The sequence below is a fragment of the Diospyros lotus genome, chromosome 1 (assembly GCF_014633365.1).
Source record: "Diospyros lotus cultivar Yz01 chromosome 1, ASM1463336v1, whole genome shotgun sequence".
NCBI lineage: Eukaryota > Viridiplantae > Streptophyta > Magnoliopsida > Ericales > Ebenaceae > Diospyros > Diospyros lotus.
In genome coordinates, this window is record NC_068338.1 from 41,045,001 (window position 1) to 41,069,649 (window position 24,649).

Here is a 24,649-nt window from a genome sequence, read left to right on the forward strand (position 1 = left end):
ATCTTGCGCCTCCCAAACGGCAAATCGGACTCGGATCTGGTCGCAAGCAAGCCCAGATTTGGACGTCGCTTAAAAGGCAAAAAGAACGCCAAACCGTGGTCCCACAGGCCTCGCCGTCACATGAAGCGGTGGTTGGCTGTAATCATCGTCTCCCCCAATCTAACGGTCAACAATCCATCACTGACTCCCAATCTGACGGCCCCAAATCCAGTAAACGTTAAAAACAACGATCCATCGATCCGTATCCGTGTTTTTTAAATCCTCCTTCGCCGACTCAAACATTCTCTTTCCTTCTCCTCTTCCGCCCTGGTTCCTCTTCTTCACGCCAGGCGCCTCCTTGCCCTCTCGCTCTCTTTACAATTAACTCGTTCCGAAGACAGAGAGATATATAGAGAGAGAGAGAGAGGCGATGATGCAGTCGGCGACGGCGACCAACGGTGCCGATCTGAGCAACCAACAGCAGCCGCAGCAGCACCAGCAGCTGTGGATGCAGCAGTATCAGCAGCAGTGGATGGCGATGCAGTATCCCGCGGCCGCAATGGTGATGCAGCACCAGATCATGTACCAGCCCCAGCATTACATGCCTTACTACCACCATCACCAGGCTTATCAGCAGCAGCAACTGCTGAAACAGCCGTCTCAGGCTCAGATTCAGGGATCCAGCGACGAGAATCGTACGATCTGGATCGGTGACCTCCAGCAATGGATGGACGAAGGTTATCTCCATAGCTGCTTCGCTCACACCGGCGAGGTTAGGGTTTTTCTTCCGTTATTTTCTTGTAAATAGTTGCGAAGTTGCGAATAAAATTCCATCTCTGATCAATTTTATAATTTACCGATGAAGTGAATTTTTGTTGCCTTCTGTTTAAAATTTAAAATTTACTAAACAATGATGCATTCTTTATATTCCATGAACGATTCATTAAGATGTCGAATGGCGTCTCTTCTTATATTGAAACTTGCTTCTAGCTGTATAATCCATTCATGATGCGTGATCCTTCCAATTGTAGTTTCCCTATCTTGCATCAATGGTATTAGAGTTTATTGTATCTTGTTATGTTGATAAGTTTTGTCTTGCATTGTTGTTATATAGTTTGAGTTTTGTTTTAGTTGATAAACCAAGTTGGTGGCAATTTTTTAATTTGACAATGCATCAGTATCTGGTATTTAAAGAAAGGGCTGAGATCTATTGGATCAATGAGGCATTATTTTCACTACCTTGTTTGCAAAATGGTATCGGAGCAAAATTAGGGTTTGCTTCTCTTCTCGTTCGGGTCTCGCCGCCGATTCTCTAGTATTTTGAGTTGGTTTCATTTTTCTTCTCCGAAGATTCTCTTCTTCTCCAGTAATCTGTTTGGTTTCTTCACCGACGACTCTTTTCTTCTGCGGTAATCTATTTCGTTTTATCTCATCGCGATTTCTAGTTATCTTGATCGTTGATTTTCTCCGGTCGATTTGTCTTGCTTATTGTTGATTTCATCCGACGATCTTGCGATTTTGAAAAGATTTGTGTTTCTTTCTGTTGTCTCCTAATTTTTTCTTTTTCTTATGGCATCTATTATTCTCTATGCATCTCTCTCGTCGATGAGTCATTCCACCATCGACGACGGTTCCAGCCTTTTCTTCATCCATCATTCGGATAGTCCCGGTCTTGTCCTTGTCTCTTAGTGAGAGAACTATGCTTCTTGGAGTTGTTCGATGACGATCGCTTTGTCCGTAAAGAACAAGCTAGGTTTCATCAATGGTACAATTGTGTGATCTTCAGGTGATATCACTCTAAGTGCCTGGATCAGGAGCAATAATATTGTCATTTCATGGATCTTAAACTTTGTTTCTAAAGGAATTTCTACAAGTTTGATATATTTGGAATCTGGGTTTGATATATATAATGACCTGAAAGACAGATTTCAACAGAGTAGTGGCCCTAAGATATTTCAATTGAGACGTGAGATGATGAACTTAAATCAAGGTCAATTATCTGTAAGTGCATGGTTCACTAGGCTTAAGACTATCTAGGATGAATTAAGCATTTTTAGGCCTATGCTTACATGTGGAAAGTGCTCTTGTGGGGGTACAAAGGCACTTGCGGATCATTACCATATGAAATATGTAATGTCTTTTTTAACGGGCTTGAACAACTCATATGCTCAAATCTGTGGTCAATTGCACCTTATGGATCCTGTACCTCCTAAAAATAAGATTTTTGCTTTAATATCTCAAGAAGAAAATCAAAGAGCAGTGATGAATGCTAATGGAACTGATTCAGCCTTATTTTCAATAAAACATGAAGCAACTAGGTCTAACTTTAGTAAATCTCAAAGGAAAGAAAGACTTGTATGTACTCATTGTGGTTATAGTGGGCACACAATTGAGAAATGTTATAAGCTTCATGGATATCCTCCGGGATGCAAACCTAGGCAAATGAACAATATGAATCAGTCAAAATCTAATCAAATCAATTATGCCATTATTAATCAGGTGAATGGTGATGGTACTAATCAAGTCAAGAGTCAAGACATGTGAGGTTTTATGTAGGCTTTGACTCCCACACAGTACCAACATCTGCTAAATATGTTGAGTACTCACTTGTCTGATGTTAAGATTGATGCGAATGTTTCAAAAATCCTTGATTAGGCATAAGGTATATGTTTCTCAACAAATATTAATTCTAGCCTAAGTTGTCCTAGGTTTTGGATAATAGACTCAGGGGGCTACAAATTATATATGTTATGATTAGTCATCTTTTCATCAATTGAGGCCTATTCACAATGCATTTGTGACATTACCTGATCATCAATGGTTTTTTGTCTCTTTTATTGGAAACATGAAGTTGTCTCCTTACATATTGTTAAGAGTATGTTCTCTACATTCCTCAATTCAAGTTTAATTTGATATCAGTGAGTGTTTTAGCGGCACAATCCTCTTTATATTTCAGATTCTTATCTGATTCCTGTATTATTCAGGATCTCTGTCATTCGAGGATGATTGGCAAGGCTGAACTCATGAATGGTTTGTATGTGATTGATTCTAGTTCACTTGCCTTTGATAAACAATCTGTTGATAGGTTTTGTAATTATGATATTATAGTGGCACATGTTATTAGTAGAGACATTTGGCATAATAGGCTAGGTCATCTAGCTTTCGAAAAACTGGAAACGTTAAGTGAATTGTTGAATTTTCCAAATAATAAAAGGGACAAGGTACATACTCCTTGTTCAGTATGTCTATTGGCAAAACAAAGGAGGTTGTCTTTTGTTTCAAATAATAGCATGTCTAAAAAGGCTTTTGATCTTATTCATTGTGATATATGGGGACCTTATCACATCCAAACACATGTTGGTTATAGATATTTCTTGACCCTAGTCGATGATTGTACAAGATTTACTTGGGTGTTCCTCATGAAACATAAATCTGATGCTAAGGTGATTATACCTAGATTCTTTGCTATGGTAGAAACTTAATTTAATATGGTTATCAAGACTTTTAGGTCTGATAATGCACCCGAATTATCTTTTTTGGATTTTTTTGCATCTAAAGGGGTGCTTTACCAATTTTCTTGTGTTGAAAGGTCTGAACAAAACTCTATTGTAGAACGTAAACATCAGCATTTACTTAATGTGGCTAGGGCTCGATTTTTTCAGTCTCTGGTCCCTATAAAATTTTGGGGGGAGTGTGTCCTAACTGCGACCGTCTTAATAAATTGAACACAAGCTACTGTTTTAAATTCCCAGACACCTTATCGAATGTTGTACCATGTTCCTATGGATTATGCTTCTTTAAGGGTGTTTGGATGTTTGTGTTTTGCTTTAACTTTACCTTCTCAACGGAATATGTTTTCTCCTAGAGCCACTGCCTATGTTTTCATTGGCTATCCACCAGGCATGAAAGGATATAAATTGTATGATATTAACAGCAAGTCTATATTGGTTTCTAGGGATGTTGTATTTCATGAGCATGTGTTCCTTTTCAACGTTAACCCCTCTGTTGAATTGATTGATCATTTTCCTGATCTTGTTTTGCCTATGCCATCTCTGGAGATGACATCTTCTGTTTCATCTTCTCATGTGACTTCTTCTTCCATTCCATCTTCTCCTACTACAAATTTATCTGTTGATTTGGCTCCAATCCCTTCCTCTGATTTGGGGGTTGTTCCTTGTTCTTCATTTACCGTGGTTCCTAATGTTTCTGTTCGCAAGACAACCCGAGTCATCAAGTCTCCATTTTACCTTCAGGATTTTCATTACAACCTCTTGACTAGCAAGCCACTGTCTCATTCCCGGACTCTTTATCCCTTGAATGATTATCTTTTCTATGACAAACTTTCAGCTTCTCACAGTTCTTTCATTTTATCAGTTTCTTCTACTCCAGAGCCACAACATTTATTCCCAAGCAGTTCAGTTTCCTCATTGGAGGGCTGCTATGGATGCTGAACTAGATGCTATGCATCAAAATCAAACCTGGTCAGTTGTTTGTCTTCCTCCTGATAAACATTCTATTGGATGTAAATGGATGTATGAGATTAAATATAACTCAAATGGCTTTATAGAGCGAGCGATACAAGGCTCGTTTAGTGGCAAAAGGATATACTCAACAAGAGGGTTTAGGTTTTTTTGATACATTTTCTCCTGTTGCAAAACTGGTAACAGTTAAGGTTTTACTTGCTCTTGCTACTATTCACAAATGGTCCCTTATACAACTTGACATGAATAATGCGTTCTTAAATGGTGATTTGTTTGAAGAAGTGTATATGGACTTGCCCCCTAGTTATTAACCTAAAACTCGTGTTTTGGGAGGGAGATTAGTGTGTAAGCTACACAAGTTTATTTACGGCTTGAAGCAGGCTTCTCGTCCATGGTTTTTGAAGTTTTCTAGGGTTCTTATTATGCATGGGTTTCATCAATCTCAATCTGACTATTCATTGTTTACTAAGGCTGGTAGTTCTTTTGTGGCCTTACTCGTTTATTTTGATGATATTATCATCACCTGTCCTAATGTTGCCACCATTAGTTCTCTCAAGGATTTTCTTCATAATCAATTTAACTGAAAGATCTAGGTCGGTTGATGTATTTTCTTGGCTTGAAAATAACTCGGTCTTCTAAAGGTATTTCTCTATCTCAGCGTCATTATACGCTTCAGCTTCTAGAGGATACAGGTTTTCTTGCTTGCAAGCCAACTTCATTACCCATGTTGTATAATTCCAGATTATGTTCATCTGAGGGTGATTAATTACCTGATCCTTTAGTGTATCGAAGGCTTATCGGTAGACTGCTTTATCTTATGGTTTCTCGGTCTAATATTACCTTTACTGTTCATAAGCTCAGTCAGTTTATCTTATAGCCTTGTCAGTCTCACTTAGATGATGCCCACCATTTGTTACGGTATCTTAAAACATCCCTCGATCAAAGTTTGTTTTTCTCAGCTAATTCCTCGCTTCAGGTTAGAGCTTTTTTTTATGCTGATTGGGGTTCCTCTTTGGATTCAAGGCGGTCTACTACTGGGTTTTGTATTTTTCTTGGTGATTCTATGGTTTCATGGAAGGCTAAGAAACAAAGTATTATTTCCCGTTCTTTTGCAAAGGCCGAAAATAGGCACTTGCATCCACTGCAAGTGAACTGGTCTGGATCACTCAATTATTACTGGATTTTCATGTTCACACTTCACTTCCTGCTCTCTTTTTTTTTGTGATAACCAAGCTGCCATTCACATTGCTACCAATTCAGGGTTTCATGAGTGTACGAAGCACATCGAATTGGATTGTCATTTTATTCATGAGAAGCTGGTTACAAGCATTATTAAGCTGCTTCCCATTCGATCACGGCACTAGCTAATTGATGTCTTCACCAAAGCATTACCAGCATCTCATTTGTTTCCTTTGTTAGCCAGGATGGCCGTTCATGACATACACGGTCCATCTTGAGGGGACGATTAGAGTTTATTGTATTTTGTTATGTTGACATGTTTTGTCTTGCATTATTGTTATATAGCTTTAGTTTTGTTTTAGTTAATAAACCAAGTTAGTGGCAATTTTGTAATTTGACAATGTATTAGTATCTGGTATTTAAAGAAAGGGTCGAGATCTATTGGATCAATGAGGCATTATTTTCGCTACCTTGTTTGCAAAACATGGTGCCTCCAAATTGTAAATTAAAGCTTACGTACGCATAAATGACAATTAATATTGCTTCCAAATTTTCATGTTAAAGGTATGAGGATCAGTGGAGCCTAAAGTAGTAAATGTACTTAATTTTTAAATCTTCCTTCTTTTTTCTTAGAGTGCTAAGTTGTAAAATATGTGGTCAGTTCGTGATAATAGAGTTTGTAACCAAGTCATTGGGCCTCTTTTATCGGAGTGTTCACCTGAAATAGAGGGACTTTATACAAACTGAAACTCATACTTTTGTGTCAGCTAACTTAGCTCATAATTTTCTATGGTTTCAAAAATAAATTGAGCATAAGCCTATAAAGGACAGTTGAAGTATTATATGCTGACAATGATTGAAGTATTTGATTGTTTCACAGTTTTGCTATTGGAGTTAGGCTTTGATGCCATTACAGGTGAAATTGCTAGAGGAAGGCATTGCTTTAATTGCTATTGCTAAAATCTCAATTGAAATAGGGAAGTTCAAGCGATGAGCAAATAACTAATCTATTATTGTCTCATGAATATAAAGAAAAAGAATAGATGGATGGAATTGTAAATAATGGATTAGGATGGATTCAATTTACCTCCCCCTCCCCTCACCTCAATCTCGAATGGATTAGGTTTGTTATATTGTTTAGTCATTATCTTTTTCTTGTGTATTTGTTCACTATAAATACCTCTCTAATCAATGTTGTTATATACACAATTCAGTGGTCTTTTATTTATTTATTTTCTTTCCCTTATTTCTTTTAACATGGTATCAGAGTAGTCAAAAGTCTTGAATGTAGATATCGTGGCTAACTCAATATTTAAATAGTTGCATATGTTTGGATCAGTTACATAGTGAAGTTTGGCCATTCATGAGGGGGTGTGTTGAGAGAAAAAAATAATATAATTAACCCTCTATCTATCATCTTAAAAAGCAAGATAAAGCATGTGATTTTGTGGCTTGTGTGTCAATAATCCATGAATGAGGGGTGAGAAATAATGCTTTACATGCAAGATTAGACTTGGATGATTAGACACTTGACTTAACTAAGCCTTTTCCCTATTACTTCGAGTCAATTTTATTATGCATCCTTTTCCTCCATGCTCATCTATTAAGTGCCATATTTTATGCTAAACCTTGATATGCCAAATTTTTCATTATTTTTCCCAAGCCCAAACCATGTCAACTGATTCTATTACTATATTTTAGTAGATGGCATTTATATCATCTTATGGCTTTGTTTTTTCCTGTCTATATTTCTTTTTGTCTTTCCACATTCACTGTAACACTGCCATATTAGGTACATTTATAACCGAACTTCTTAAATTATTCATAATCTTTAGATTATTTGGATGGAGACTCTAATTAATCAAGTATAGATTAGTACAAGGGGTTTCTACCTCATTCGGTATGGGGATATCGATGGGAGGGTGGTGTGTCATGTGCTATATGACATAAGATGTCGCTAGTAGATCTGTGGGTGGTCGTTGAGAAACAATCAGTCGAATGTGATGTTGATGACATACCACATGGCATGGTGGATAATAGTTGAGTCATCAGAATGCGATGATATGTTGGTCCTTAGACTTGAATCAGCACGGTTGTTTTGTGTATTGGTGTGCGAGATTTGTTAATGAGCTGAACCATCCAATTGGGAGGTGAGAATGTTCATCTATGTGGTTCCGTATTGCTAATATATGGAGACAGGTGTTGGGAATATGATCCGTTGCCCTCGTCAATATTTGATGGGGGGTGGACGTCTTATGTGATCTACTATTAGCGTGACGGGACAGTCCTTGACCAGGGTAGATTGAAAGTCAGGAAATGTGTTTTATGAGCTGTTATTTAGTCACATTAATGAGGTATTGATACATAGTTACTGAGTTTGTGAGTTTGTCACTCCACGACTCTTGTTCAGTTGGAATGCTAGGTGATGGAAGGATCATAACACACGGTAATCGTCAATTGTAATAGATTCACTTGAAGTGAGACTTCACTACCACCTATACTGTTCTGAACCACTATTAGGCGCTATTCATAAATTCTCTGATTGTCATCAGGATTTGGAAAAGTTTCAGTGAAGGGTCAAAGGGTTGACCGATACTGAAAGGGGTTTTGATATTATCTTATTGCTAGTAGATAGTGAATCTAAAAAATCACACACCATATAGTGTTACATTTGGTATTGCCATTGTGTGGCCAAAGTGTCTCATGAATTGTTTGGTTAAAAGTTTACCCTTGGTCTTCTAGTTGCCAAAGGGGAAGAATTAAAAAATTAATAATTGGAATTGAAATAGTTTAATTAATATTTAATTGCATAGTAAAAATTATTGGAGGTGGGGGTGGGCGGCGAAATTGAAGGAAGATTAAATTGGAGGGAATGAATTATATATAGAGGGAGAAGTTAATTATGAGGAGAGAGAGAGAGAGAGAGAGAGAGAGAGAGAGAGATTAAAAAAAAAAAAAAAAGGGCAGGCCCTCTGCTTCAATTGATTTTAATCTCTCTCACTTTCCCTTACACAATCCTCCTCCTCTTCTTCCTCTGTAATTATGCTGCTAGAAATTATTTCGTATGAAAGTCACATGTATAATTTTGAGACGCGGGTATTGATGATACGTGAAACTTCTGTGTCTAGCACAAGAAGAGATTACCGGAATGATACCATTCTGCATATTAGGTATGGACCGACTAGGACCACCACAGCTTGAGGTGGAATCGGTCTCAGTACAAAAACATCCTTACATTAGACAACATGTACGCATTTATTTATATTCAAGTGTTTAATATGTGTGCACGCTAGTGTATGGCATGTATGTTTTATTCTGCTGCGTGTATCTGATACATGATAAAAAAACGATTATTTTTACCTGTACCGCCATATATATGATTCCCTTCAATTGTATCAGGGCCTCTGTTTGGTATTTAATGCATATATGTAGTTGTATGTGTCAAATATTATATTTAATCGACGTGTAGTTCCAATAGCTAGACAACATGCTCTAATTGCTTCGTTTTTTATGATTGTGTAGTAATTCGCATTGGACATTAATACGAGAATGTAGATATACTTGTTTGGATGTCAGATTGTATTATTTGACATATGTAGGATAAATGTTTTCAAAATTGTTTTGAATTAGTGGAAGCAAATGTATGTTCAGGATAAGCATGGGCTTGGTATGAATGAATGAATGTTACAAGGTTTCGATTGATTTATCAATATGTAATAATTTATTCATTTGGGCTTGTACAGAGGCATAATCCTTAAGTAGCTTCTTTTAATTTTTATTTTACAAATGTAAATGAAGACGACTTCAAGGAGTTAATCGTAGCGGAAGCATTGAAGCAAGCAATCCGTTAAGGAGTAGATAAAGTGACATCATGGTTTAAACTTTAGAGGATTGAGTTTATTCTCTGTGCAAGCCCATGGTCATCATGTTTAATTTATTGTTTGTTTTATTATGCAATGGTTGTGTGGTGAAATATGATGAGATCTTAAAATAATAAGTCTGAAGGAAATCATGTATATGGTGGTATGGGCAATTTTTTTTTTTTTTTTTTACCATGTTTTAGATATATGTTGCGAAATAAAACATACACACCATACACTAGATTGGGTATTTAAGCAACAAGCATATTCAACAATTGAATATAAATAAATATGTATCTATTGTCTGATGTAAGGATGTAGTACATAAACTATTTTTGTACTGAGACCGATTCCATCTCAAGCTGTGGTAGTCCTAGTTGGTCTACACCTAGTATGTAGAATAATACTATTTCGGTCACCTCTTCCTGTGCTAGACATAGAGGTTCTGCGTATCGCCAGTACTTTTGTCTCAAAATTATACGTGTGACTTTCACACGAAATAATTTATGGCAGCAAAATTACAGAGGAAGAAGAGGATGAGTACTGTGTAGGGGGGGGGGGAAGCCCTTTTTTTTAATTTCTCTCTCTCTTCATAATTAACTTATCTTCATTCCCCCCCCCCCCCTAATTTAATCTTCCTTCAATTTGGCTGCCCACCCCTACCTGCAATAATTTATATTAATTAAACTATTTCAATTCTAATTATTAATTCTTCCATTATTGGCAATTGAGGGTCAAGGGTTAACTTTTGATCAATTAATTTCTGAGATACTTTGGGCACATGATGTCAATACTAATTGCAACACTATATGGTCTGTGACTTTTTAGGTTTACTATCCGCTAGCAATCAGATAATACCAAAACCCCTTTTGGTACCAGTCAGCCCTTTAACCTATCACCGGAACTTCTTCAAATCCCGATGACGATCCGAGAGTTCCTAAATAGCGCCTAGTAGTGGTTCAGCACAGTATAGGTGGCAGTGAAATCTCACTTCAAGTGGTTCTATTACAGTTGACGATTATCGTGTGTTACAATCCTTCCATCACCTAACGTCCCGACTGAGCGAGAGCCATGGTAGGACAAACTTAGTAATTATGTGTTAGACCTCATTAATGTGACTGGATGACATCTTAGGAAACACCTTTCCTTCCTTGCAAAATGCCATGGCCATGGACTGTCATGTCACACTAATAGTAGATTATATAGGACGTTCACCTCATCAAATACTGAAAAGGGCAACATATCCTATTCCAACACCCGTCTCCATATACCAGTAATATGAAACCACATAGATAAACATAGATAAACGTTCCTCTCCCAATTCGATGGTTCGGCTCATTAGCAAATCCCGCACACCAATACACAAAACAACTGTCCCGGTTCAAGTCTAAGGATTAACACACCATTACATCTTGATGACTCGACCATTATCCACCATGCCATGTGGTCTGTCATCGGCGTCACATTCAGCTGATCGTTCCCCGACGACCACCCAGGTCTACTAGCGACATCTCATGTCATATGGCGCGTGACACACTACCCTCCCATTAGTATTCCCGTATCGAACGAGATAGTAACCATTGTGCTAGTCCATACTCGATTGATCGGAGTCTCCATCCAAAGAATCTAAGGACTAGGAATAGTTTAAGAAGTTCTAATCTTGTCACACAATCTTAACACTTGAGAATAAGATTCTTACACATAAGATCTAGAGATTCATTCATATAATTGATTGAAGAAAATATGAATAAAGAAATATTTGCATTTTATAGATTTATACAAAAATACAATGAATGCATAAAACAAGCTCGCTAGATATCATCCAAATCTAGCATGAGAGCATACGATACTAACAATCTCCCACTTGCACTAATGCTAATTTACATCACATGTACATCTAGTGCTACACCATTATCAGGAATCTGATACCCATTTTCTCAAGATGCCAATTCAACTGTGACTGAGTCATAGCGTTGGTGAGTGGGTCAGCTACATTATTTGCTGAATCTATTCTCTACAGCTGCACGTCCCCACGTGCTATAATCTCTTGAATCAAATGAAACTGGTGTTCAATGTGTTTGGACTTTTGATGAGATCTGAGTTCTTTTGCCTGCATGATAGCTCCATTGTTGTCACAATACAAAGGTACTGGTGACAGAATGACCGGAATCACATCAACCTCCGAAAGAAACTTTCAGTTCCAAACAGTTTCCTTAGCAACATCACATGGCACAACATACTCGGCTTCCGTGGTTGAATTCGTTGTGATTGCTTGTTTGGAACTTTTCCAGCTCACATCACTACCATTTAGGAGAGATACAAAACCAGATGTTGATTTGTGATCAACAACATCCGATTGAAAATCCGAATCAGTGAATCCATTTACATGGAAATCACCCATTCTATAAATCATTAACATATCTTTAGTCATTTGCAAGTATTTCAGAATATGAACCACTGCGATCCAGTGACTATCACCAGGATCAGATTGATATCAGCTTATAACACTCACAACGTATGTAATATCCTACCTCGTACAACGATGAACTCCCAACTGTCGAAGCATAAGATACATTACTCATACGATCCATCTCTTTAGGAGTATTATGGGACATCTCTTTAGAGAGATGAACTCCAATCCAAACAGGCAACTGCCCTTTCTTGGAATTCAATATGCTACACCTCTTTAGCATATTCTCTATATGCAAATTCTGGGAGAGACCTATCAATTTTCTAACTCTTATCTCTATAAAGTCTAATTCTCAAAATATAGGTAGCATTTCCTAGATCCTTTATAGAGAACACTCTAAACAATCGAGCTTTTGCAGATATCATCATGTTTACACTGTTATCCATAATAAGAATATCATCCACATACAAGACTAGAAACACAATATTGCTCCCACTAGCCTTTTTGTATTCACATGGTTCATCTGGATTTTTCAAGAAACCAAACCCATGATCAAAATAGATTTTTCAACTCATTGATGCTTGTTTCAGACCATATATTGATTTCTTCAGCAAACACACTTGACGTGGATCGGCAGACTCAAATTCACTCGGTTGTTCCACATGGATTTCTTCATCAAGAAATCAATTCAGAAAAGCTGTCTTGATGTCCATCTATCAGATCTCATAGTCATAGTAAGCAGCTATAGCTAAGATCATCATAATAGACTTTTGCATCGTGACGTGTGAGAAAGTCTCGTCATAGTCAATACCTTGGCGATGACGATAATTGAGCTTTGTAGGTAGAAACCTGTTCATCAGAACCGATATTTCTCTTGAAGATCCATTTATACCCGACGGGAACAATTCCCTCAGGCAGATCTACCAAGACCCATATCTAGTTTGAGTACATAGACTCTATCTTAGATTCTATAGCTATCTACCACTTCGAGGCATCGATATCAGATATTGCGTTTTCATAGGTGGTAGGGTCAACTAACTTGTCACTATCCTCATACAAGAACAATTCATGTATTTCCTCCATCGATAAACTATACAAGAACAATGGAGCTATCACGAAGGAACCCATGTCTCATCTGAAGTCCACACACATTGAATGTCAGTTTCATTTGATTCGAGAGATTATAGCGCTTGAGGACATCCAACTGCAGAGAATAGATTCAACAGATAATATAATTGATCCACTCACTAAGACTACGACTCAGTCACAGTTGGATTGGCATCTTGAGAAGATGAGTATCCGATTCCTGCTAATGATGCAACTCTAGATGTACATGTGATATAAATTAACATTAGTGCGAGTGGGAGATTGTTAGTATTGTGTGCCCTCATGCTAGATTTGAATGACATCTAGCAGGCTTGTTTTATGCATTCATTGTATTTTTTTATAAATCTATAAAATGCAAAATTTTCTTCATTTATATTTTCTCCAATCATCTCCAATCAATTATATGAATGAATTCTTAGATCTTTTGTTATATTTTCTCCAATCATCTCCAATTTGTGTGATAGGATTAGAACTTCTTAAACTATTCCTAGTCTTTAGATTTTTTGGATGGAGACTTTGATTAATCGAGTATGGACTAGCACAGGGTTACTATCTCGTTCGGTATGGGGATATCGATGGGAGGGGGTGTGTCACACGTCATATGACATGCGATGTCGCTGGTAGACCTGTAAGTGGTTGTTAGGGAACGATTAGCGAAATGTGATGTTGATGACAAACCACATAGCATGGTGGATAATGGTCGAGTCATCATGTTGCGATGGTGTGTTGATCCTTAAACTTAAACTAGCACAATTGTTTTGTGTATTGGTGTGCGAGATTTGCTAATGAGCCAAACCATCCAATTGAGGCATGAGAACGTTTATCTATGTAGTTTCGTATTATTGGTATATGGAGACAAGTGTTGGGAATAGAATCTATTGCCGTTGTCAGTATTTGATGGGGTGAACGTCTTATGTGATCTACTATTAGTGTGACATGATAGTTCGTGGTCTGGGTAGATTGAAAGTTAGGAAAAATGTTTCTTGAGGTGTCATTTAGTCACATTAATGAGGTTTGACATATAGTTACTGAGTTTGTCCCGCCATGACTCGCTCTTAATCGAGATGTTAGGTGATAGAAAGATTATAGCATACGGTAATCACCAACTTAAATAGGTTCACTTGAAGTGAAACTTTACTGTCACTTATATTATCCTGAACCGCTGCTAGGCGTAATTCAAGAACTCTCATATTGTCATTAAGATTTGTAGAAGTTCCGGTGATGAGTCAAAGGGTTGATCGGTACCAAAAGAAGTTTTGGTATTATCTGATTGCTAGGGGGTAGAGAACCTAGAAAGTCATACACTATATAATGTTGCATTTGATATCGCCATCGTGTGCCCAAAGTATCTCAGGAATTAATTGGTCAAAAGTTGACTATTGACCCCCCAGCTGCCACTAGTGGAAGAATTAAAGAATTAATAATTGGAATTACTAAGAGAGAGAAGCTAATTATGAAGAGAGAGAGAGAAATTAAAAAAAGGGTATGACCCTTTGCTTCAATTGATTTTAATCTCCCTCTCTCTCCCTTACACAGTCGTCCTCCTTTTCTTCCTCTTCCTTTGCTTCCTCCGGAATTCTGTTGCTAGAAATTATTTCGTGTAAAAGTCACACGTATAATTTTGAGACGCGGGTACTAGTGATATGCAAAACCTCTATGTCTAGTACAAGAAGAGGTGACTGGAACGGTATCATTCTGCATATTAAGTGTGGATAGACTAGGACTACCACAGTTTGAGGTGAAATCGGTCTCAGTACAGAAATAATTTCTGTTCTCCATCCTTGCATCGGACAACAAGTACGCATTTATTTATATTCAATTGTTGAATATGCGGCGTGTTGCTTAAATATCTAATCTAGTGTATGCGCGTATGTTTTATTCTGCTACGTGTATATGATACATGGTAAACAAATTTATTTTTGTCCGTACTGCCATATACGTGATTCCCTTAAGTGGTATGTGATCTCTTGCCATAAAGCATTGCTGCTGTGGAACTTTTGTTTTAGTGCCACAGGTATATGATCAGGCAAACTTCTGAAGCATTTGTCATATAGTCCATCAGCTTCTATTAGTAACTCTTATCACTGATCTCTTCATCCTTTCGTAGAACATAATTCAGATAACAAAACTACTCAATATTATGTTCTTCTTGGCCTCAAATGCTAACTATGGCAACATTTCAAAAAACATTACTAAGGTACAAATTAAAGGAATATAACAGATGGGTAGGATTGTACCAAGTATAAAGAGTGATCGACTTGATATTCAAATGTTAAAACCATCTTCATCGGCTATGGTGGTTAAAACAGGTGGTTGAAAGAAGACTTTATGCTGTTAGGGTGACCAGCTCTATTAAGGTTAGTGTGTGTAACAATATGTATGGGACAAACACATCAAAAGATAACTGATAGAAGCTGTGACTTCATGCTATATAACCATTGGTCACAATGACAAAAACATGATAAAATTGAATTCCTTTCTTCTAATTTCTCATTTCTACACAGTTGGATGCAATTCTTTTTTTAAGAAGAAGAATTGATGTAATATTATTGAAAATGGATTATGGACTACATATAAATTTTCTATGACACCTTGTTTCTTGTTTTTTTTTTTGTTTATTATTAGAAAAGAGAGAGAAAAAAAAAAGATGATTTCTAAATATAGCCTTCAAGGTGTGTGCACATCTGACACTTGGACAATCTAGGCATTCTTCCATTTTATAGGAGAAGCTCTAACACCTAAATTGCTGTGTGCGCATCATGTTAATGAATCTGTATAAGTTTTCAGTTTATGCATTCCATCTGTGTTTGATTTTGCTATTTTCAAATTTTAGCTTCTAGTTGGAACTGTAGGATATGGATTTCAGTCTTGTCAACTTTTCATTAGGCATAGAGATGACTATCTTGCAAATTTATGTTGCTCATCATGTGTAGTAATCCCCTTGTTTGCTGACTTAGTAATATTGTGGAATATACAGGTTTCTTCTGTAAAGGTTATTCGCAATAAGCAGACTGGCCAGTCAGAGAAATATGGATTTGTTGAGTTCCTTTCTCATGCAGCAGCTGAGAAAGTTCTGCAGAGTTTCAATGGTACTATAATGCCAAATACAGACCAAAGCTTCCGCCTAAACTGGGCTGCCTTCAGCACAGGTGATAGGCGTGAGAATGCCGGTTCAGATCTCTCGATTTTTGTAGGAGATTTGGCTTCAGATGTTACTGATGTAATATTGCATGAAACTTTTGCCAGTAGATATCCATCTGTTAAAGGAGCCAAAGTAGTTGTTGATTCAAATAGTGGCCGTTCAAAAGGTTATGGTTTTGTTAGGTTTGGAGATGAAAATGAGAGGTCAAGGGCCATTGCTGAAATGAATGGCATGTACTGTTCGACCAGGCCTATGCGCATAGGTGTTGCAACCCCAAAGAAGCAACCAGGGACTCAGCAGTATTCATCACAAGGTATAGTGTGGTGTTCCCTTCTCTGCATAAAAATGTTACTTCCTTCAAAGTTTTGCTCAGCTGAAGAGTGCGCTTGCTGTTACCAGTACTACTGATAATAATTTATTATCTGTATTCTGGGCTTGTGGTTGTGCTCTGATTTTCTTCTTGGATCATTGTCATTTTTGGTCAAGAAAATACCAGTGTATCATTCCATTCATAAATGTCAAGTTATTCTGATGTGATGCATTGCTTTATTTCTTACGTAGTATATATTTGCTTGCATCTCTAAATATTCAAATGGCTTATCTTTGATTCATTTGTTATACCGTAAGTTTCTAGGAATCATCAAGTTATCAACAGCTTACATAAAAAAATATTTTTACTCTTAAACTGCTGAGTTAGCCTCTGTAGCTGATTAACATTATTATTGTCTCAAGGCTGTCTATTTCATTTGTATTTGCCTCTTCTCGAAATAAAAAATCTCCACCTTCCCTTCCACTCCAAATAAAGTAAATAAATAAATGGATGAGGAAATTGAAACTGCCTTTTACTTTGTTTTGTAGCTCTGGTATTGGCTGGTGGATATGCATCAAATGGTGCCACTCCCCAAAGTGCCCAGTCCGATGGTGACTTGTCCAATACAACAGTAAGTCAAGTTTCACCTGCTCAGCTTGTTATTAGCAACTTTAATTTCTTAACTAACCCTTGTTTACTCCAGATATTTGTGGGAGGGCTTGACTCTGATGTCACTGATGAAGAACTCAGGCAGTCCTTTAGTCAATATGGTGAGGTTGTCTCTGTAAAAATCCCTTCTGGAAAAGGATGTGGCTTCGTACATTTTGCTAACAGGTGCAAATCTGCACTATCAGCTTTATTGGAGTTTAATGCTATAATAGCCCATCATTTGTGATATTGTTATTCTCATGTTCAGACACAACATCTTTTTTTTTTTTTTTTAATGAAATCACAGTTGTATCAACATTGACAGCAGGACACAGCAAAGCAAAGTATGTTGCAATTACTGTTGAAAATACTGATGCTAACTTGTGAAGATTTTGCATTTGCTCTTTTTGTTGTCTTTATCTGCAGGGGTAACGCAGAAGATGCAATGCAGAAGCTTAACGGGGCAGTTATTGGGAAGCAGTCAGTTCGCCTTTCTTGGGGTCGAAGCCCTGGGAACAGGCAGGTAAATTTTCTCAACTTAAGGGAATGGATAATCAATGCCATACAGAGTTTTGCATTTTGGTGTACTTGTTAATAACAACAGCATATATGGTCCCGTAAGTTTTGTAGCACGTTGTCATACACAGTATCTCAATGCAAGATATGTTTTGAAATCTTAGCCCCATAAATTGTTGAAACTCTTAACAATTTTGATTTGAACAGCAAAAAAGGGGTGTTTCAACAAGTTGCTCAGCAGTTGCTTGTTTCTACAGACTGCTGAATGTAAAAGGATTAGATTGTGTTGATACTTATTATATCTGTCACATTGTGATTTATAAAATGTTGTTCGGATTGGGATGGAGGGTAGGGACTGGCAGCACTTACCCTCTGGTCTCTACTTCTCCTACATGGTGAAGCCTGTTAAAATCTTGGGTAAGTTACACTCAGTACTCTTGAGGTTTAATAAAATGATAAGACACACCTAATATTTGAGAAATGATAGAAACCTCTATTGATTTTACAACTCTACTACACTTTTCCCTTAGTGTTACTTCACGGATGTTAAAAATTTTAATATGATAAAAATACCCTCACATTTTCTCTCCCTGTCCCTCTCTTCTTGTGTGGTGAACTAGCCAAAATCTAGCTGTCTGTTAGTCTCTCTTTGTCCAGTTTGATGATGGTTTAGCCATTGTCGAACCACAGAGAGAGAGAGAAAGAGATCAACAAAATGCTAAATTCTGGCTAGTTCGTTGGATAGAAGAGGAGGATAAAGGGAGAGGGAGAGAAAATATGAGGGTATTTTTATCATATTAACAATTTTAACAACAGTAAAGGGAAAAGTGTAGCTATAGTAAAATCGAGAGAGGTTACTATCATTTCTCAAATATCAAGGGTACCTTTGTCTTTTAGTCAATCCTCATGCTGCTGAGTGTAATTTACTTAAAATCTTTGATGTATAGGAAGGAGAGAAATTCTGCATAAATAAAATATGGAATTCTTCTTTAACTAGTAAGGTTAAGGCTTGTGATGATGATTATAATTGTTGTTGCTTTCATGTGATCATAGATATGGCCAAGGAGCATGGCATTGCGAGAGAAATTTGGATCTTTATAAATGTTTATTAAATGGCAATATTAATGTCCCTGGGTCTTGGAAGATACTAGAAAATACTCTTCTATGAGGCACAGGCCCCTTGGTTTTGTTTTGTTTCCATTTTTTTCTTTCTTTGTTTTTTTTGTTTTTTGGTATCTGCACCCCAGCTTAAATGTCATCGTTTTTTTAACTTTCCCCTGGGTTCTTCAGGTATTTGTTGTTGATGTTCAATTGCAAAACCATAATTTTGATTTCTCAGCATGCTCAATATTATTTGTAACTAGATAGAGCAAATAATTTTGAGAGGTTTTCCAATAATCTTTTCACTTTGAAAACTTGCATGTGGTCTATTAGGTAAGAACAGAAGTCACTAATCAACCAAATGGGGGTTATTACGGAAGGTAAGGCTCTGAAGCGACAAATATGCTGTGCTTCGACGTCAGCATCCAAGCATGTAAACTGCAGCTGGTGGCTTCTTCAACAGGACATGGCAATCTACAGCAACAGCGGCAGCGAGTTAGCTGAAGTTATTGAACTAGCAGTGTGTTTGAACTGCCTGATAGATTTAGAACTAATCTTTGTTGGATTTTTGTAGCTGGATTGAATTCATAGTCTTTTTGTTTTCTTCTGGGATTTTATTTGGATTTTTAAGATTGATAATGCTGAGGTGACTGTTGTAGGTGGAAGAGCTTTTTATAGATTTACATGCATGATTGTGCGGAATGTTGAATGGATATTAATTGCCAATCTCTTGTGTTCCCCAAAGAATGATATTACTTTCGAGAACTGTTGTTGGAATTGTTTCTGGACACATCCCATATACTAAGGATCAGCTATAAAATTGTTCTGTAAATTCTCAAGACTGCTCTTATACAGACGCGGAAATAAAGGTTTTGCAACTGCTCTCATTACTGCGTCTGTATAAGAACAGGTTTCGAGAATTTACAGAACAATTTATAACTGATTCTCAAGCACATGGGAAAAATTCCAAAGAACAGATGTCGAAATTAATTTGCGGACCATTTTAATCATTAGGATGCATTTTGTAGCTTCAAAGTGTCTGGTCATGATAAATTGTGATTCACATTAGTAGATTGTAAATTTAATTTTTTACTTTACGTAGTGAAGTAAAATTTTTATCTGAGATATATCTTATTTGTAAAAATTAAAGACACGAGCGACAGGAAATCATATAAGAACGGTAATTTCAAGAATGCATTTTGTATCACTTACACCTTTCACCAGTTAAGCTCGGGCTCCCCTTCGTTACCCCTTCGTTACTTCTACATCAGGTTAAGCTTAAACCCACCATTGTGTGTCGAGTAAATTTATAAAAGATTATTATGATAGGTAATATGTTTCCTCGAAGTTGTAATTTGATCAGAAAACTTTAGGCCTGTTAAGATATTATGGCGGGAAAATTATTGCAGTGGACCCCACCGGACTGGAAATCCATGTCAATTTGTATGGGTCTATAAAAGTCCAAACTAATCTGTAAAAAAGTGAAAAGTTGTTCTTTGATTGCAAGATATTGCCAATAGAAGTTGCAGAAGAAGGCTGAACGAAGCCTCAACTCTCCCAACTCCCAATAATAGATAAGATTGGGAGTAGTCTTCCCCAGAAATGCGACGCAACTCTGATGTGGCCATCTTGCAGAATGAATGCCCATAAATCTTGGATTCGATGAAACTATTAGGTGTCGAGCAAAACCAAAGGAAGATAAAAGGCTCCCTTATATTATTCGTTCGGACATTTGCAGGTTCATTTGACTATTCAATTCAAATTTCCTCATGTAAATAATTTTCTTTTTAATATCTGATCTAAAACTGTTAAAACAAGTCGTGCCACTCTCCGCATATCCTCACAATGAATAGCGCTGACTAGTGTAGAGGGGATGGGCCGAGGGCCCCTAGGGCCAATTGCTCTGCCTGGCTAGGCCCACAGGTGTAATAGGAGCCTCATAAATGAAAGAGACCAATTAAAATATTTAATTACAAATAAATATATTCATTTATGATACTGTGCATATTTGATAAATTCTCAACTATTAAAATCTATTGCACTCGTGGAATATCATGTTTTCCAATGTATATATATATATATATAGAGAGAGAGAGAGAGAGAGAGAGTTGTGGATGTGCATATGCATGTAGTCCTCATCGTACATCATACAACTAGTCAACATTGGGTTCTAACTGCACCAGCAATTTGACATATTTGTTTATTCACTTAACTGAATTTTGTATTTTTTTTAAAGAAAAATTTGATCACGTGCGAAAATAAAATTATGAGATGTTTATTTGTTTTGTATGCTTATGATGGTCAAATTCAATTGATTAATCTAATCAAACATTTAAAAGTGTACAAAATTGAAACACCTAATCCGGTTGTTACGTGGCCAATTATTCAATTATGTAGAAGAAAGAAAGTCCACTACTACCCACTACTCATGATAACTTAGCAAAATCAATAATTTATACTCTTCTTAGTTAGTTAATTAGCAGCACATTCTGAATGCATGGGCTGCTTTAACCAAAAAAAAAAACAACCAATTTTATGGTGGCTACTACTATTGCTAACGTAACACTCATAATTTTAGAATAATAAGAAGTGTAAATTAATAAATTATAGTATAATTTTAATTTAGGTCTTATATATATATATATATACAAACACCCACACAAATATTATTTGTACATTTACTTATTAACACTTTTAATTATATTAATTAATATACATTAATAATACACAAACTTTATAACAATATTATAAATGAGTGTTAACAAATCATCTCAGATCTGTATGTACATACTCGCCTGCAAGGCTGCAACTAAGGCCGCCAACTCTGACAGTTTATAATAATAAATTTTCCCATGCGTCTGGTTGCATTGACATTGGAATAAAATAATTCCACATTCAGCATATTAAATTTTAATTATTATATATGTAATATTAATTACCTTTCCAGAATTTTTTTTTTAGTTCACATACAAAACATTTGTACACAAATCGCGAATTAAATTAGCAATAATAGAGCGCATTTTAATGTGCTAGTTGGTTGAGATAATTTCATTAGATAATAATAATATTTGACGATAATTATTGTTGAGATAAAATAATAAATTTATTTATTAAAAATATCATCATCAAGCCGCTTGAATGTGCAAAGAAAAAAACAATTAAAAAGTATAAGAAGGTTTTTGCGTAAATATTCTGATATTTAAATCAGACATTGAAGATGATAAGAAATGTATTGAAATCAATATTAAAGGCGTATAATTTTTAAAAATTGGTGTTTGCCTATTTATAAAGGAATATGGAGCAATCTGAAATAATTTGGGATTAATATTTTCACATATATTGACATTTTAGAACTCATTAGAATTAGGATTCTTATAGATGATATTTATTTTAATATTCAAAAATCTTTTTAGAATTATAATTCTTTATGAATAATTGTTTATTTTTTTCTTGAAATATTTGAAGGGATTTTTGAATGTCAAAGTTATCTAGTTTGTGCATTGTGCGTAACCCCCGATTATGAGAAAATTTACACTTTTTAGCTTAAAAAGTTATTTTGAAATTTTTTAATCTTTTAACGAGTTTTTGCTTATGATATAACAACAATAAAATTTGAGAAATTTAATGTGGTTTTAAATTTATTTGGAGTTTAATAAATCTTAAAATATTTTAATAATTTAAACATTTAATATTTAGTGGGCTATTCTTTTATTTCAATCGATTGATTCTGATAATTTTATTTTGACAAATACTTCTTAACAAATAATATTTTGATTTTATAAATAAAAGATGGGTGTTTAGAAAAGAGTGGGGGGTTTCCTTTCATCTTAATATTTCTTTGTGGACAATCTATTTTAGATAATTATTACAGCAGCATACACATCACTTTGAATTTTCATCTATATATTTAGTTAGTTTGAGAAATGTCAATGGCATGATTAACTCAAGAATTAACCTCAAATGATAGCATAAATCACCCACTAATTAATAAAGACTTAACTAACTAATGCTGGTGCAAGACATGATGATGATGAAGAAGTCCCCCCTCGCCCTCAAACTCAAAGTTTGGGTAAAAACCTTATTAAACCCTATATATAAAATCTTAAAATATGAGTCTATGTTTGTTTTGTACATGTACAAAGCGAAATTGATATTTACTAACTGCAGCATTAAAATGGAATCGTCTACAATTTAAATTAAATTAAATTTGGGAATTGGGGTGTGGGTTTCATTTGATTTTGCAAAAATTATTAATAATATATATATATATATATATAATTGAAGAGCAGCAGCAACAGCAAGAAGAAGGTACGTAAGAAGAGCACATGCATGCCAATGCCATAATGGGCCCCAATTGAAAATGTTGATTGCTTCCTGCCATGCCCACACCCCCCACAACTTGTTGAAAACGAAATCAAAATGCACCCCTTTCAGAAAAAAATGCTACTTGTATTTCTTGAGCTATCATTTAAGTTATAAAAAAAAATAAATATAAAAGAAAATTATGGTAGTTGGTCTTCCAAGAAGACGAAGTGAATGCATCTATTAGGAAAATCATGCTTCTTTGGAAGGAGTAACGGTAGGATGATAGAGCAACAAAGAAGGATGGTTTGGTCGAGTTTTTCCTGCTTTTTATTTTATTGATGGTCAGAAGAAATTAAGATAGAGTAGCAAAGAATACATCGACAAATTGCTCGAGCTTCTCCATCTTCTGTCTACCGCTTTTATTTTGTTCTAATTTCTCAAGATAAATTGCTCCAACTCATATCTAATATATCGCAATTTAATCGCTCCCGTAAATCATTTTGTAAAAAACTTGTGTACAAATAGCATAATCCTACTTAAAAATAGAAATAGGGTACCTAGATGATAATGCCATAACAAATAATTTGTAATTGGTCTAACTTGTTGGAATAATTTTTATCTTCAATGAAATAGCTTTTTTAATTTTAAATTAAACACCATAAAAAAATCTCACAAAATTGAGTCTACTCAAAAAATAAAATAAAAAAATCATCTACTTGAATACCTCACAATAAACAATTTTTACTCCTTTCTCCAACTATTTTTTCCGTCACTTTATATTTTTTAATTAATTAAGAGTTAACGGCTCAGTCATTTTATATTTTTTAATTAATTAAGAGTTAACGGCTCAATTAATGATGACAAGTAAGATTCAATTTTTCTAGCATATCAAATTAACATTTACACATTATCCCTTATAATAATCACAAAGTAAAAAAAAAAAAAACCTAAATTTCTCATATTCCTAACTAGTGTTCTTTCCTTCATTTCTTTGGCTGTAAGCCATCGCCACCGCCACAATCTTCATTTCTTTTTTTTTTTCTTCTCTTTTTATAAGTCACTACCAACATCGCAACCAATCCTTTTTCTCTGGCTATCTGCCTACCATAGCATCTCTTTTTTTCTATAATCTTTTTTTTTTCCACCTCACTCTCGACTCTACACCATCCCCGCCATCTTCATCTTCTTTTCTGTTTATTGGCCACCACTATCACCAATTCACCATCACAACCATTCTCCACTCTCTCCAAGAAGGAAAAAAGATAAAAAAAAAAAAAAATCTTCATTTTATTGCACAAACCTACTATTTGCCTCCATTGTTGCCAATCACCGGAGCAAAATCCACACAATCACTTAGGCCTTTCTCTCCACCACCACCAACTAGTTCTACGCAACAAAAAACCACCAATCAAAAACTTAATCCGCCACTCCATCACACCAAAACCCACTTAGTAGAACATGTAAAATTAAATAAATTCTGAATACAATACAATTATAACTAAATAGCAAATTATAACAAAATTAAAGAAAAATTACAGAAATTCATAATTATATATTTTTCTTAATTTTCTTGAAAATCAAACAAAGAGGTAATAGAAATGAAACCTCATT

At 35.7% G+C, this 24,649-nt stretch overlaps 1 protein-coding gene across 1 annotated transcript; it reads left to right on the forward strand.

The window, feature by feature from the left end:
• The first annotated feature begins 273 nt into the window (after window positions 1-273).
• Window positions 274-19,446, forward strand: LOC127806303 (polyadenylate-binding protein RBP47-like). Its single transcript, XM_052343512.1, has 6 exons — window positions 274-751; window positions 15,994-16,471; window positions 17,017-17,099; window positions 17,172-17,302; window positions 17,543-17,639; window positions 19,067-19,446. The coding sequence occupies exons 1-6, from the start codon at window positions 410-412 to the stop codon at window positions 19,115-19,117; spliced, it is 1,182 nt and encodes a 393-aa protein (XP_052199472.1). The 5' UTR covers window positions 274-409; the 3' UTR covers window positions 19,118-19,446.
• The last annotated feature ends 5,203 nt before the right edge of the window (window positions 19,447-24,649 follow it).